The 15,891-nt window shown below is 38.1% G+C and overlaps 1 protein-coding gene across 4 annotated transcripts; it reads right to left on the bottom strand.

Moving 5' to 3' along the window:
- Nucleotides 1-7,569: 7,569 nt before the first annotated feature.
- On the bottom strand, nt 7,570-14,208 carry LOC110707031 (formin-binding protein 4-like). Of its 4 annotated transcripts, none has more exons than XM_021885051.1 (11): nt 13,881-14,208; nt 13,071-13,163; nt 12,795-12,956; nt 12,430-12,533; nt 11,268-12,058; nt 9,807-11,155; nt 8,740-8,819; nt 8,544-8,639; nt 8,383-8,456; nt 8,001-8,130; nt 7,570-7,849 (listed from the first exon to the last, which is right to left on the bottom strand). In XM_021885051.1, exons 3-11 carry the CDS (start codon nt 12,823-12,825, stop codon nt 7,766-7,768), a joined length of 2,739 nt encoding a protein of 912 aa, XP_021740743.1. In that variant the 5' UTR covers nt 12,826-12,956; nt 13,071-13,163; nt 13,881-14,208; the 3' UTR covers nt 7,570-7,765. The 4 variants fall into 4 exon arrangements, with proteins under 4 accessions (XP_021740743.1, XP_021740744.1, XP_021740742.1 ...); XM_021885052.1 differs by having other exon boundaries at nt 12,795-12,943; XM_021885050.1 differs by lacking the exon at nt 12,795-12,956 and having other exon boundaries at nt 13,850-14,208.
- Nucleotides 14,209-15,891: the final 1,683 nt, after the last annotated feature.

The following is a 15,891-nucleotide window of genomic DNA, read 5'->3' as shown; positions in this document are numbered from 1 at the left end:
ATACCATGTGTCGTCCTTCCCCTTTTTCGCCCAGGCGGATGGGTAAATCCACTCGTCCCACTGGGTGGACGACTCCTCCTCCAAACCCTACTAAAGGGTGGGATGCCGGATGTATGCAATCAGTCTGATATTTTAGTTTCGACAGACATTTGCTACTGATGAGATCTGAGGAGCTTCCGGTATCTATGAGGATTCGGCCAACTCTCTGGTTGGCCACTTTACATTCAATAACGATAGGGTCGTCATGCGGCCCTCTTACCCCTCCTAGATCTTCTTCAGTGATGACAATATCAGGAAATGAATATTTGGAGGGTCGTTCTTGGTGAACGGAATTTACATCTAACCGTCTGATATTGTCTTTGTTGCCCCTAATAGTGGGGCTGCCTCCTGAGAAGCCGCCTGCAATGGTGTAGACGACTGCATCATCTGTATCGGAGCTGTCGGCCTGCTGATTCTTTTTGGTCGACTGCTTTTTCGAGGAAGTGTTCCCCGTAGATTTCTTGACATAAGTGTCAAGATCACCTTGCTCAGCCAGGCGGTCCAGATACCGCATGAGACTGATGCATTCATTGGTGTGATGACCAACATCTTCATGATAATCACAGAATTTTTCTTGGTTCCGATTGTTTGCAGAACCCTTCATGGGGACCGGCTTCTCAATTGAGATCCGTCCCTTGATTTCCTTTAGGATAAATTGGCTATCCTTGTTAAACACATACTTTGGGGAGTATGGTTTGAATTCTTTTTTCTTCTTCTGGGACGGTTGTTTAGAGGATCAGTTGCCCAGACCTCTTTTCTCTTCTCGTCTTTGTTTGACGACTGCTTCTGTCGTCCTTCTCTTTTGTCGGACCTTTTCCCGTCTGACTGTTTTACCGTACTACAAAGATCAGTCGCCTGTATATAGGCTTCCGCTTCAATCAAGGCCTCTTGAAGAGTCGCCACCCTCTTTCGGACCAAATCAAATTTGAAGGTCGACCCGTCTTTGAGACCTCTGAAAAAGTCAGTATAGGCTACTTCATCCGGTAACCCTTGAATCTGTATTCTCATCAGGTTAAACCGCCTGATGTAAGAACGAAGCCCCTCCTTCTCGCCCTGCTAAATTGTTCCTAAATCAAGGGTCGTTTTCTTCGCAGGGATGTTCATGGCGAAGTTGGAGGTGAATAAGTAAGCAAGCGTCTTGAAGTTATTTACACAACCAGTCGGCAGGTTGCCGAACCATTGTTGTGCGATTCCTTTGAGAGTCGCTGGGAAACACTTGCACCAAGTGGGATCATCCAACCCTTGAAGGTACATCAGGTTGGTGAATGCCATCAGATGGTCTTCTGGGTTAGTAGTGCCGTCATAAGCGCCTACTAATACATTTTTCACTTTGGCCGGCTGAGCGGCTTCAGTAATTTCCTTGGAGAAGGCCGACGGCTGTTCACCAAGTCTAAGCAACCGTAGCTGCCAGTCCATAGGTTGGACATTTTTTGCTGCATGTCCACCAAACGGAGGTGGCTGTAAAAAATATTGTTGTTGCGGTACAAACGGTAAGTTTGGTACCGCCTGGTCGCTATGAAAGCCGGACTGACGGGAGGTGCCGCCTGACTGACTCTCATGATACGACTGAGTATGCCTCATCGAGGTATTTCGCAGACTGTCTTGGAAGTTTGAAGTAGAGGCCGACTCTGACAATCGGTCACTCTTCTTCTGCTCTAGCAGTAGCCGAGCGTCTGTGTATGTTTTCCTCGACCCGTCCGCCTGAATATGACGAACAGGTTTCCTATTTCCTGGAGTAGGAAAACGGTATTTTGTGAAATCAAGGGCAGGTGGCTCCCACTTCCTAGATTTAGGATGAGGGGTCGCCTCTCGCCCTTGAACTGGCTTCCTCTTCCGTGAAGTGGAGGGTTTCTTAGCCGACTGCTCCTTGTCCAGAGCAGGCGGCTTCTTGTTGATCAACTCTTGAATTTCTCCCTTGAAGTCCCTCATGAAGGTCATGAGTTCGTTCCTTGTGATGGGAGCAGACCCATCAGTCGGCTGCTGCCGAACAGGCGGTGCGCCTGCTGGCTCGCTTCCAGTTTGAAGATGTTCCCGTTCCCTCCTTTCGGTATGACGGGTACGTCGGGCCCTTAGGGTCCCGTCTGAAGCTGTGTGAGCTTCAACTTCAAATTCATTCTCAGTATCGTGGTCCGACTGAACTAGAGGATCGTCCAGGGGACGTCTCTCTTCAGGAGCCGGTACAAACATGGATGCCATCTCAGAAGTACTCTCCCCACAGACGGCGCCAAAATGTTTCGGGGTTTTCTGATGTCCTGCGGGAGAGTTACAATTCCGAGACTGGAACCGGACGCCTGTACCTGCAAAACAAACGGATGCTCCGGATGATTGGAGATCCGCCTCCGACGGTCAAGTTAGTACTTGATTAAGGAGTAATTAATGCGGAAATTAAAGTGATTGGGTCTCTCTAGGTGAGAGTGTTTAATGTGTGTAATCTGCGTCATCTCCCTTAATGAGGATTAAGGGAGGTATTTATAACCTCGGGAAACGTGCCAATCTAGGTTTAGGTTAACCTTGGGCTGATTGGGCTTCCCTCGGAAGTTGGGCCTAGGTGGCCGGCTTCTCCATTAGGCATGGAGTATGCCACGTGTCATGAAATAATAAGTCCAGGGTGGACGAATAAGCGTGTGCCACGTGGCAAGCCCTGAGAGGTCCAACTGGGAGACACTTGGCAGGACCTGATTGGCCCACATGGCGCATTCCGATTGGTGGGAGCAAAATCCCCTAATCAAATCCCATAATATGGCCATATTCTCGGATTAATGTGTGTTTATGAAATGCAAATTGAACCCTACCATCCATCTATGCCTTTGCATATGTTGCCCACACGATCAAATATTCTAGAAATTAGAAAATTGCTCCTTATTAAATTAATCTCTAGACATTAATCATTTATCGTAATTAATAAATCTCAATTTGAAAACTTACTAGCAAGCATGAACTCCTGTAGCATCATTAGTTGACTAGTTCGACTATATACGAGTAAATTTGTTTTTCTTATGTTTGAACAGCTGTTTTTCTTTTAGGGCTCTCCTATATTATGTATCCTCAATTTATTACATAGTATCATTGATTTTTTTGATTACTTTTATATCACGTCGATCTCTATTAATATTTTCATTGATCGATATTATTTTTTTCCCTAGGCCTCTCATTTTTCTCTAATAATAATCCGTGGTAATTTATTAAATTATCCCGCTTAAATACGAGGAGTAATACACATCGACCAATTTCAATCTTTCGACTACAAAGTAATTATTAGACATTAGTAGAGTCTTTTATCACTATATATATTGACAAATTAGTAGTATAACAAGTGGTTTATATTCAATTTTTCTGGAGCTACAACTTGTACAAATTTCTATTATGCAAAAGTTAGTCATTGTTAGTTGTCCACTCGTTTATGATTTATCAACTTTATTTATGTTTGACGTTATATTAATCAAAAAAAAAATGTCTAGTGTAAAATTACTATAAATACAAGAACAAAAACAGCTTATTTGTTATCAACCCAAACCTTGAGTATCTTATAACAACCAACTTAGTAATCCTCCAAATTTGCTACGTTATTTTCACTATATATTATAACATAATGGGAGGTCCAAAGGTGCTAAATATAGTACCAGGAATAATAATGTTTGTAACACTATTGTCCCTAGCTACCACTTCCACCACTTCAGCCACCGCGACTGCTCCCACTCCAGCCCCCGCGACTGCTCCCACTTCACCATCGCCTCCTCCTGTATGAGATGGTGAAGGTACCCCCGCCATTACCCTAGCACAAGACGAACAAGTAGTCTTGAATTTCACAAACTTTATAGTAAAAACCAACGTCAAAAAGCTTGTAAATGGTACGTACAATCCTTTGTTGCATGGACGTCTAATTGATTGTGGATGTGGTAGAATAATAGATACACGTTCACCTCAAGAGATGGAAGCAGCTATTCTTAAGTTTTGTCAAGGAAAGGAATTTGTTTCGATTTTCGAAGCCTATGTCCTTTATCTCATACAATTGGCCCGGGAGTCTCAAAGTGGCTCGCAACATCAGCTCCCTCCATCGCCGCCTAGTGGTGCTTTTTCGAACGGTATACCATCGTCTGTTTCTTACACTGATCTTGTTGATTCTCAGATTGCTAGCTATGAATCTAGTATCGAATCAATGGGAAACATTGGCTAACAAGCATTATAGCCGAGTTGCTTGGTTTACTTGTGAGAGGTCTCAGTTCATTAATGTTTTTATTTCTACTCATCAAAAAATAAAATTGTACGACTTTTGGTGTGTCTAGTTGCAATTCGTAAGGTGTTTTTACATGGTGTGTGATCATGATGTATGGTCTTATATTTTGTTTTCTTAAAATTTGTTAGTTGTTGATTGTAGTTTTCATATTCACTTAATTTTTCTATGAGTATTATTTCCATGAGTCATTATGATATCCTATTCATATCGTAACAAGTTCTTGGATAAATGCCTATCTTTAATAAAACGTTTTTTTTAATAGAAACAAGACGAAAAAATATTAATTAACCATAACTGGCTTTACAAAAGATAGCTTCAAACAGAACGCGAAATATGAGGCTATATATGACACAACTCACCGAATGCTTCAAGATATGCGCAAAATAGAAATGGGAGATTAAAAAAAACAAACAAACAAACAAACCAATTTGTATTGTTTTTTTTTTCCTTGAAATCTATTGAAAAGTTAAAACTACCTTATTCTCTTGAATATTATTTTCTGGTAAATGAAATCGAATTCATTAGAATCCCATTCAGTAAAACCGCAAAATTATAGAATTCCAAACTCTATATTAGAATCACATTCGGTAAAATCGAACAATTATATAAATCCAAACACTATATTAGAAACCCATTCAGTAAAACCGAAGTATTTAAAAAATTCAAACATAGTAGAATCCCAACAATTATAGACATCCAAACACTATAGCCCTGAAATAAGATGACCATAGAGCATGAACTGCTTAACTACTTAGACAACTAAAATGTCCGAACCATTTACAAAGATAGTAATCTTCCTAAATAAATTACTCCATTTGACCGCATTATGTAGTATGAACACTCCACACCATGTCATCATATCTTGGTTAGATTTTCAGCTCCACTTGTGCCACTGATCATTTTCCTTACAGCTGCCAAGTCTTTGTCGGCGCCTGCATGCCATTAAAGTATATCAGTGCTTAAAACTCACCACATTATATCCTTAATCTTACAGCTTAAAGCCATATGCATATAATGGGGTGTAATGGGAATCTCGAAGCAAAATACAATATGGTAGCAGGAAAAAAAATGATAAATACCTGTGATATATATGATGGCGAGGATCTTATCATTAGACCAATCTCTAAATAACCCTAGCACAGATGAACTAACACCTCTTAATGCAGCCTGGTAAATACCAGATTTACTAGTGTCTCTGTTTATGGCAGAAAATGTCATGTAGTAGACAAATCCCATGGCAATATTAACTTTTATTAGCTTCTCCAACTTCAACTTCCCATCCTACCATAAAATGTCCAAAAACACATGTTAATAGTACTCCCTCCGTCCCAAAAAGAACGACTCATTTGGGTTGATTACGCGGGTATTAAAGAAGTTAAATAAAAAGAAGTAAAAGTATATTGGAATGATAAATTTACATGGGGTTTGTAAAAAAAATAGAGAGAGAAAGTAATAAAATAACATGGAAAATAAAATTTTTATATGGAGAAGTTAATTTTGCACAAATATTGTTGCAAATTGGTGGTGTTTTAATGCAAATGGGTCATTCTTTTTGGGACAAAGTTTTGGCCAAATGGGTCGTTTTTTTGGGACGGAGGGAGTAACAGATAATGAAACAAGAGAAATTGTTTTATAACTACTTAAATAAAAAAAAAAAATCATTATCTAAGTTAGAGAACCATAACCAATGAAACCCCGACACACACACACCCCTCTCTTCATTTTAAAGAAGATCGAAAAGGAAACAAAGCTTCTAAGATATACAATAAACAGATTATTGATTACTATTGCAATGTTTGAAAATTGAACAAATTTAAACACGCGACATTATGACAGTGTGTTAGTGAATAGTGATTAATAGAATTGTGTGTTTTGGTGAATAAATTTGATTAAGCCTTGTGACTCCATTGTTATTCACTCGAACCCTATCACACATATATCAATCTAGCTATCTTAGAGATTTATTGGTTGCTTGTTATTAATTGGGTCAGTCCAACATAACAAAGACCCTCAGAGTTGAGAGATTGTTAGAGATATCGGAATATATATGTGTGATATATATTCCGTAGATATCATTTAAGAGAATAATATCTTACACATATATTTTCCGATATCTCCAACAGATATAATAATCGCATCAACTAAGGCACAGAGTGAAGTGTATAGAGAGTAAAGACTAGATATTGAAGCAACCTTGTTGAGGCGGTTGTATATAGCAACAGCTTTAAAAGTAACCTGAAGGATATTCTTTCGTCGGCATTCGTAAGAAAATCGTACGAGTGTGTGAAATTGAGATGTATTCTTCTTCTTCTTCTTCTTCAATTTGTGACCGTCAATTTCCACCAAACGAGCATCAAAAGTGTCGAATTCTTCGAAAACGTTGTTCGAAATTGATGGAGGCTGCTTAAACATGCTTAAAATCTCATCATCATTATCATCATCAGATGATATTTCCATATCTGACAATTCCACCTCCACATTCATCCTCTTCTTAAATAATTATAAACCCTAACCAGATTTGGGGCTAATTTTTAAACAAGATTGTAGGAGGATAATATATTCATCCGTCAATTGCAATTTTTAAACTGGCGTTGTATTCTCATCTGGCGTTGTCAATTGCAATCGTACAAAGATTGCATGGACGTCTAATTGATTGTGTGTGTGGTAGAATAATACATTAATAGATATATTTTCAGTGTAAGCAGCTATTCTTAAGGTTTTTTTGTTTTTTTTTTTTTTTTTTTGAAACCAGCTATTCTTAAGTTTTGTCAGTGTATTATTTCCATAAAGCATTATGAAATCCTATTCATATCGTAACAAGTTCTTGGATGCATACTTTACAACATTTCTTTTTTAACATAAGCAAACGAAAATATATTAATTTACCATAACTGGTTTTACAAAAGATTGCTTCAAACATAAAATATATGACACAACTCACCGAATGCTTCAATATATATTTGCAAAATAGGAAGCTTGCCTAAATCCAGAAAAATGGTGGTACTTTTTAGTGTTTTGGAAAACATTAGGTGGTACAATTTTTAAAAAATAAACTTGGGTGATAATGTCAAAATTTACTACTTTACATGGCGGTATGATACGTATCAAAATTTCGCTTTACACATACGTATCCGTTAAACTTGGGCACTAAAAAAGAGTAAATGCTTCTTTGAATATTGTTCAAAATTTTAATGTGGTTCTGCTACTTAATAGTTAGATTTTGGAATCGCTCAACAGTTCAACCAAAAAAAAAGAGGGGGGCGGCTTATTTCTTGCTGCACATCAGAAACACCAGATTTGATCAAAACATATTTGCATTAAAATGTAGGCTGTGGGAAAATTGCCTTCCAGATGTTTAGAGTGCGGCATAACTATCAATCTAAAATCAACTGCGTAAAATTCTAATATACAGTGAGCAGTACCCTCTGATACTAACAAGGAGCCAGCACAATTACAATAACAATCAAAAGGGATCGAGTTTGATTGGGGTCTCTATCTCGTTGGTCTAGTCCAGGTAGTCTCTGAGGTAATTGAGTTAGCATAGTAAACCTGCTGAGAAGAATCATCCCAATAAGCCTGCAAAGTATATAAAAATGGCAATAATATTAGATTTGAACACCTACAATCTCTTTACTACACATATCAATCAGAAATTATTGGCCCCTGGCTATGTAAAGACCATGATAAACATCCAAAGAAGAATTGGAGCTGAGTCTGCATGACATACCTGCCACCCAGGAGAAAGATCTCTTGAAAGTTCATTTATATCAGGCTGCTTGGATCCATCATCAGCATTGTCTGAAGCTGTCCCCACAGCAGCTACTTTCTGAGCTCTCTTGCGCTTCACACGTTCACGCCTGCAGTGTAATCAAATAAGATTAGGCAGCAATGGCAAGCACATGCTTCATGCATTTCTTATCCTTCTTACTCTATCTCAGATAAGCAAGGCTGCATAAGTGCTACTAAATGGCCAAATGATAAAAAAAAAATAATAATAAAATTAAATAAAAAAAAATTAAATAATTTACACAAGAAAAAGCTACAGGGTAACTGTTTTTGTATTCTGAATTTTAGAATGGGATTTTCCTAGCATTTTAAGGCTTGCTTACCAGTCACCTCCAAGCGGTTGGAAATTAGCATTTTCTTTAGCCTCTCCACTTGCAATCTGCTGGGCACGCCATCCCTGCAGTCAAGTCCAAAGTTTAGATTGACAATATTACGCATCGCACATTCATGCTGTACCACAAAAAAAATCATCAATGGCTGTTACCTCTATTTCTCGTTGTCTCTTCTTTTCAAGCATTTCCAACGGAGTTTTACGTTCCTCTTTTTCCTCTTCCTGTAGCTCCTCTTTTGCAGCTTTCCACTGATCAACGAAAATATACACAACATTACTCATCATATCTTAAGCATACCTTTTTGATGAGCTAGAATAACAACAAAGAACTATCATATCAGAAATTCACCTTGTCAACCAAACCAGACACTTTCTTGTTAGACCTTAAAGAAGAAGTTACAGAAACCTTTGGCTTTTTCATTCGTGCAGCTGCATAAAAGGGAAATGAGTGAGATAACCCTGCATTGAGGATTATACATCCAATCATAGCAATAAGTCATAATAAGATAACAATTACCAATGTGAAAACTCACTGTGATAGGGTCTAAAAAGTTCCCATGTCATACACAACCATGCTTACCTCTAATCAGTACAAGCCAGTAGAGAGATTACTCCCAAAAGACCTTCAAGACTCGAAAGAAACAATTTTCTTCAAGAAGGTACCAATCAAAGTTGCAGGATAATAAAAAAGTAATCTCCAAGAATAATAGTGAGGGTAGGAAGCAAAGGTAATACTAATTTACTATCAATCATGTTGCAGCAACAAGAGAAAAAAAAAATAGATGAATATTTTGCTGTTGCCAGATTTGGCCTATTTTAGCCTCTTAAAAGATACATATGCTATGAGCAAACCCAGAGCATTGTCCCAATATATTTGCCCATCTTAATATATTGAGTCATCCCAGAGCATTGACCTCTTGGGTTGAAATAATAAAAAATAAATTAAATTAAATTAAAACTAAAAAAAATCATTGACATAAATTTCTCTACTCTCCACTATATTAGCATAGTACTCGTTCAACTCTGTAGTTCTGTACATGTGTTTATACTCCCTAATACCTGTGAGAAGTCAATATGGTCAAACCTAGATCGAAAGGGAAAACTATTCTAGGCTAACCAGTATACTCCAAAACACCATACCCTCTTCCATTATCCTCTTATAACCCATGAGAAAAAGAGAATAAGTACTGCTCACACTCTCACAGTTCCACACACTAACAATATTCGACTTATATCATACTTTTTAACTTAGGTTCTACTATTTCAAATAGCAAGTTGAAAAATGAGCATGAACAGCAGTTTCAGTTGTAATGTCTATCAATTAGTTGGTTCAACTTGTCTGTTCCCGAAGACAGCAGAGGCCTTGCAATTTGCTACCAAAACCCTGAAATAGAGATTGTGAACAAAAAACACTACCTTTAGGCTGCACCTTTGAGACTGCAGCAGATGCGTCAGGAACAGCAACAGATGTACCTGTGACCGTAGCACAAGTGGCAGCAGCACTGTAAGAGGGAACTGAAGCAAATTCTTTTGTGGATACAGTTGCTGGAGCAGATGATACAGAAGTTAAGGACAATTGAGTAGGGGCAGTATCAGGCTCAGCATCAGGGGCAACAGGGTCTACAAATTGTTTTGACAAAGAAGATGCTCTTGCCACAGCATCTACTGTCCCAACTTGCTCAGAAGATGGAGGATCATAATTTGAATGACCTGGTGCTTCCAGGAGATTAGAAGGCCCTATAGTAGTGGGCACATGTACTACTGGCAATGCCCCATTAGGAACGCCATAGTACACTGCAGAATCAACAGGATTTAGCACAGGAGTGGACTGAGCATTTGAGGCTGTAGCATAATAAGCTGGGGGAACAAGCGCAGCTATCTGACTTGCATCAGCATGCTCATAAAAAACTGTGCCTGTTGAATCTGTGATTGTGTTTCCATAATAGTTCCCACTGGGATCTATGTAAGTATTACTGTGTTGTTCACTATACATAGATGGCATTGGTTCTGGTTCAGATGGGGGTGGTGGTGGGTATAGAGACTCGGGAGGTTCATCAGGTGGGGGTGGGGGAATCCATTCCTCTTGTGGAGGAGGTGGAATAAAAAATTCGTTTTCTGGTATTGGGGAAATCCCTGCCATTGGAACACTTGTCTGAACTAATTCCCCTGAATGGGCTGTCAATTGATCTCCAATATCAACAATCCTTTTCCTTGCAGGGCTTTGATCTTCAACTTCCATGTCTATATCCATGTCCACATCTTCATTAGATTGAAATTCAAAATTTGGAGTCGCTTTTCCATAAACTGCAGGCTCATCGATTTCTCTATCACCTTCAATTCCAGAATGCTGATGTCCAGGAGGGTCTTGTAGAGAAGATTGCTGAACATTTAAGATGCCATCATCCAAAGCCTCATCATGTATAGCTTTCTGAGCCATCACTGATGCATCCTCATTGTGCACAGCCTCAACAAAATTTTCAGGAGACAGCTTTCTCACACTTGCATCCACCTCAGCTTCCCCTCCAACTTTCAGATTAGCCTCCTTTCCTTCAGTTGACACGTGCAATAAACTAACTTTATTATTATGGTTCCCAATATCAGTATTGATAGCATTTTCAAGCTGATTTAGCTGTCTTTCCATGTGCATCCAAAATGGAATCAATGACATCCCATAGGGTAAAAGACACCTAATATCAGAAAGCCGAATCTCAATTTCCAACATATATTTGGATAACCAACCGTGTTCAACAGAGTCTACCCCAGACCTGAAACAAATAACAAGAAATAAACCAAATACTTTATGATCCAAAAAATTCCAAAATAGAAAATACATTGTGATGAAAACTTGGTATTACAACAAACAAATTAGTACCCTACCTTTGCAGTAGCTTCAGTCTCTCCAGCAATGTTTCACCATTTTTCACAAGTTGTGAAGGAAGATCAACAGCCCCTTGTTCTGTGGTTAATGCACTCTGATCATGTCCCTCATAACTACTGGCGGCTAAACTCCCACCACTAGGATCTAGATGTCCAGATAAAGAGTAGTTCCCAAGAGAAGAGGCTCCATAAAGAACTGCACCAACTACAGGGAAGCCCCCCAAAAACTGACTTCCATCAACTCCAGTTTGCCCAAGAGATTGATCTACCATGGATCCTTGTTCATACATGGCCTTCAGACTCGAAATTTCACTAGTGTACCCTACACCTTGACTAGCCGAATAGTTATCCAAATTTGCTCCAAAAGAAGCTGGAGCAGCTGGAGCTGCATTCACTTTCATATCTGTCCCCAAAATTTCAAGTTCATTAGGATATGCAGCATCCTGGGCCAAACTTTCAGGTATGTCCCATGAGGTTTCTCCAGTAACGGTGTTCCAGTAATAGTATCTGTTGCTCTCTTCATGCAACACCATTTTCCATATGGAACTCCTACCTTCAGCGGTTTTCATATCAGAAGCTTCAGGAACATGATCTTTGTTCTCGATAACTTCATGACTTTTCTCGTCCAAACTAACCATATCACTCTTCACAGCATCAGCCTCTGCTATTGGTGAAGCACTTGCAGATGCAGAATCTTTCCCCACATCCAAATTGTGAGCTGTTAGAGAAGAATGGTCCTCGACATCAACAATTTCCCCCTCTTCAAATGGCTCGCAGGCAGAGTCATTAGCCTGTTAAAAATGAGACATGAGTCCAAAGACAAAGCTAGCACATTCAATATATAAATAAGTCCGACCCATGTAAGTAGACTGAAAGTTGGAAGAGACACTACTTCTACAAGCTTCATTTTGCTGTTAATTACCAATTCCAGATAAACATCAGCGGATCAGCCCCGCAAGAAGTTTAATAGATTTTTAGAATAAAACGGCCTTGTAAGTCAGATTCCTAGTTTTAAAGGAGAAACGCATCTGAATAATTAAAGTAAGTACACATAACCATTACAGAAGGTTGGCGTTAAACTTTCCCTTAATGTTAAGAGTGTGTATATTTTAAAAACCATACGTTCAAAATTGGTATAGAATTCAAAGTCAACACTAGTAACCTGTTTCTCATCATCCGAGTTAGTAGCTTCTTCATTTAATCCATCATCCAATTCATCATCACTATATTGACCAAGCAGTGATAGAGGGTTCTCTGGTGGTTGACCTGAAACACGACTTCAAAAATTACAAACTTGTGCAACATTCATACAATTCTAACAGCAAAGAACATCGTACAAAAGCATATACGCATATAAAGGCAACAGGGATAGGAAAGAGGCAAAAGTGCCAAAGTGAGCAAATGAAGTCCAAATAACTGAACAAATGGGCTGGCATAAGAGCACTTATTATCTGTTCACCACCAACCTGATACACATTAAGAAACGTCAGCAAGGTGTGATGCTAATGAAGTGAGAGATATACGAACCGAAGAAAATATTTCCCGTGCAATTCTCCATAATGCTGCGATGCTGCCTGAAACAGCATTACATGTAGGAAGACATTCACTGTATCACAGTGGCAGGACAGGGCTGATCTCACCAGTGAATGTTCCTAACACCACAGCCACTCTACATTCTGAAAACAGATACTTGGAAGAAAAAGCAATATTTCTTATATCAAAAACCCATATTTCCATGAAGACAATGTCGTATACTCATGCCTTCTCTACAAAATCCTTTTGAAGAAAACCGACAGAACCCACCTGAAGAAGAGGGTGAATTTGGCAACTCAGGATCATGTTTGCTGTCCACATCCTTTCCATCTTCATCTTTTGCAGAGGTGCCACCCAAATCTCCTATCCCAACATAACAAATTTAAAACATATCTTAACATCAACACCAGAAAAATTAAAACTATCCCAACAAAAAAAGGAATATTAACCCATAATGAAGCTCTAATCGCCTAAAATAGTGGTCTCGAATAACACAATTCACAACAAAATTACATTTTCCAACTGAAAGAGGTCATTTTCCAAATTAAAAACATATCTTAACAATGACACCAGGAGAAATAAAAACTATTCCAACAAAACAAGGGTATTAACCCATAATGAAAGCTCTAATCGCCTAACATAATGGTCTCGAACAGCTTGATTTACAATAAATTACATTTACCAACCGAAAGAGGTCATTAACTAAGATTGAAACTCAATATTCATACTTTTATAGTTCCAACTTTTAGTCGTTCAACAAGAAACTTATTACATTACCATCAAATACTTCAATTTAAACCAGCAAAAGCAAGCTAATTACAACATTCAGTAATCAAAACCAATGCTTATTAATTCCTCTGAATCAATTAACTCCAAAAATCATAATAAACTACCGCAGTAGTAAATCAATCAATTTCAGCAATTTGCAACTCCTAAATTTTCCAATTCAAATACCCTAACAAATTTGAACTCGAAAAATTTCCAATCTCGGCAACAAATTAAACCCAAAATTAGAACTGAAAACCCTAAAACAAAGAAAATAAACAAACCAGCGGGTTCAGCGAAGAGATCGAGCTTAACTCTGCGACCAGCACCAATCTTCGCAGCTAATCTTCTCTCTTTCCTTTTCCCCATTTCAATTTGATTGCTTCACTCGCAAAATTGAAATCACCTTCTTCTTCTGCTACTAGGTAGAAAAAAAAATCCAAAAAATAATCGAATTTTCTCAACGATTTGTTTAGTGTGATTTCGCGGATTTTTTGGGGAAAATCTGAATTAGTACGGAGTGAATTGGGGGAAAACGTAAGAACCCTAGAAAAAATTTATTATCGAGAGATTTTTGGCGGTCTCACGTGTCGTTGATTCTGTTACTCGTACGTCTGATTGATAAAAGGGTTTATATGAAGCCCTGTTAATTCGGGGACAGTGTTCGTGGTAGTTTATAGCCAGACTGACTGTATAGCCAATCAGGCCCACATTCACCTCAAGGCTCGAGGCCTCGAGCCACTTGTTCAGTTCGAGTCCGATCATATTAGTCAAAATTTAGATGGCCCAGGATGGGTTAGGTAATCTTCAATTCTAATGCTACTTGAGTTTTTATAGAAGAAAAAAAATACGGAGTATAATATTAGAGGTGACCATAAATCAGGTCGGACTTTAGTCGAAAAGGATAGTGGATCTTAAGCTTGATATTGGCCGATCTTCCTTTTTGGGATTGAAATGTGATGTCAAACTCGCTAGTTTGAGCAGGTTTATAGTGAACTTTAATTTCTATGTTTATATTTGTAAATCTATATTTTAAGATTTAATTCATATTAGTTTCAGCCATATATCTTGTCATTATACATCCACAAGATCTAACTCTAGCAATAATCCATATCTTCCAACTTTTACTAAATTGTCAAATACAAGTGTTTGATAAGATTTAACGATGTGAGTATGTGTCTCAAATAAGTACTATTAGATTGAACAAAGTAGAGTAAATCCAAGTTATTCCTCGATAAAGATTGGGACAAAAATGTCTTTCTTCCTCCCTTTTGCAATCCTCCATCATAGCCAAGTAGCTAAACTACACCCTTCCTCCTCCACGAAACCATAACTGCACCACCATCTATGGTGGTTAAAATTGTTGCCACGAAATATAAGATTTCTCTAAAGGATTGATATGGCTCTAGTTTACATTCTTTACCATTAGACTGAGATAATGGGGGGGGGGGGGGGGGGGGGACGAGGACTTCATGGTTAAATAGGCAGGAATACACCGAAAATGGTGAAGTTGGGGCTTATGTTTGTGGTGGATTTACTCTTACTATGGTGATGTTGTGGGTTTACTCTTGCTTGGTGGTGGACATATTCTCCTATCTGCAATTATAATTGAGTAAGGAGGGAGGAGAAAGAAGGGAAATATAAGGCAATATTTACAGAATTGTCATTTGAGTAACACAATTTGTTACTCAAATTGGGTAATCTAGACACTCCCAAGAAAGTATGACATCTATAAACTGTGTAAGATAGTCTAGGTGATCACTATGTAGTATCTCAACTAACCTTCAACATGTTTCAAAAGAGATAGAAAGACTTTTTCTAAAGAAGAAAACCTCTTATCTCTTAATTGCTTGGGTGCTTGGATAATCCTAGCATAACTTTTGGTACTTTTTCAAACCCAATTATTTAAAAGTTTAGAGGCAATGAAAAATTTTGAGGTCATATTGGACTTTACTCCTACATTCATAAAAGTAAAAATAAAAATACATACTACCTTTGTTAGTATTGGTTTCCTCTACCCACTTCCCTATCTACTATATTGTACTTGGTCTACTTCCTCTTTTTGACGAGAACTTCCTTTAAGGATGACATGAGAAGTTGTTAAAGAAAGCTTACGAGGGAATGGACGAGAGAACTAAAAAAGATAACAAAAATATTAACTTTTTTTTAACCTATATGTGAATATGCATGTATATGTTTTGAATATTTATGTACTAAGCCTCCATTCTTATTGAACTTGATATATTATTAACTAATATTACATTATTAAAGAAATATACCGTTAAAAAAAAAAAAGAAATAAACTATATATGCTTTAATAAAGTCA

The sequence above is a fragment of the Chenopodium quinoa genome, unplaced genomic scaffold (genome assembly GCF_001683475.1).
Source record: "Chenopodium quinoa cultivar QQ74 unplaced genomic scaffold, ASM168347v1, whole genome shotgun sequence".
Lineage (NCBI taxonomy): Eukaryota > Viridiplantae > Streptophyta > Magnoliopsida > Caryophyllales > Amaranthaceae > Chenopodium > Chenopodium quinoa.
This window is presented reverse-complemented; position numbering and strand designations above follow the sequence as displayed.

What these genes read in the sequence shown, in the direction of transcription:
- LOC110707031 (XM_021885050.1), bottom strand. Translation starts at nt 13,934, where the DNA reads ATGGGGAAAAGGAAAGAGAGAAGATTAGCTGCGAAGATTGGTGCTGGT. An exon ending in ACTCGGATGATGAGAAACAG is followed by an intron (nt 12,059 to 12,429) that starts GTTACTAGTGTT and finishes CATTTTTAACAG; the next exon opens with GCTAATGACTCTGCCTGCGA. An exon ending in TGTCTGGTTTGGTTGACAAG is followed by an intron (nt 8,640 to 8,739) that starts GTGAATTTCTGA and finishes TTCGTTGATCAG; the next exon opens with TGGAAAGCTGCAAAAGAGGA.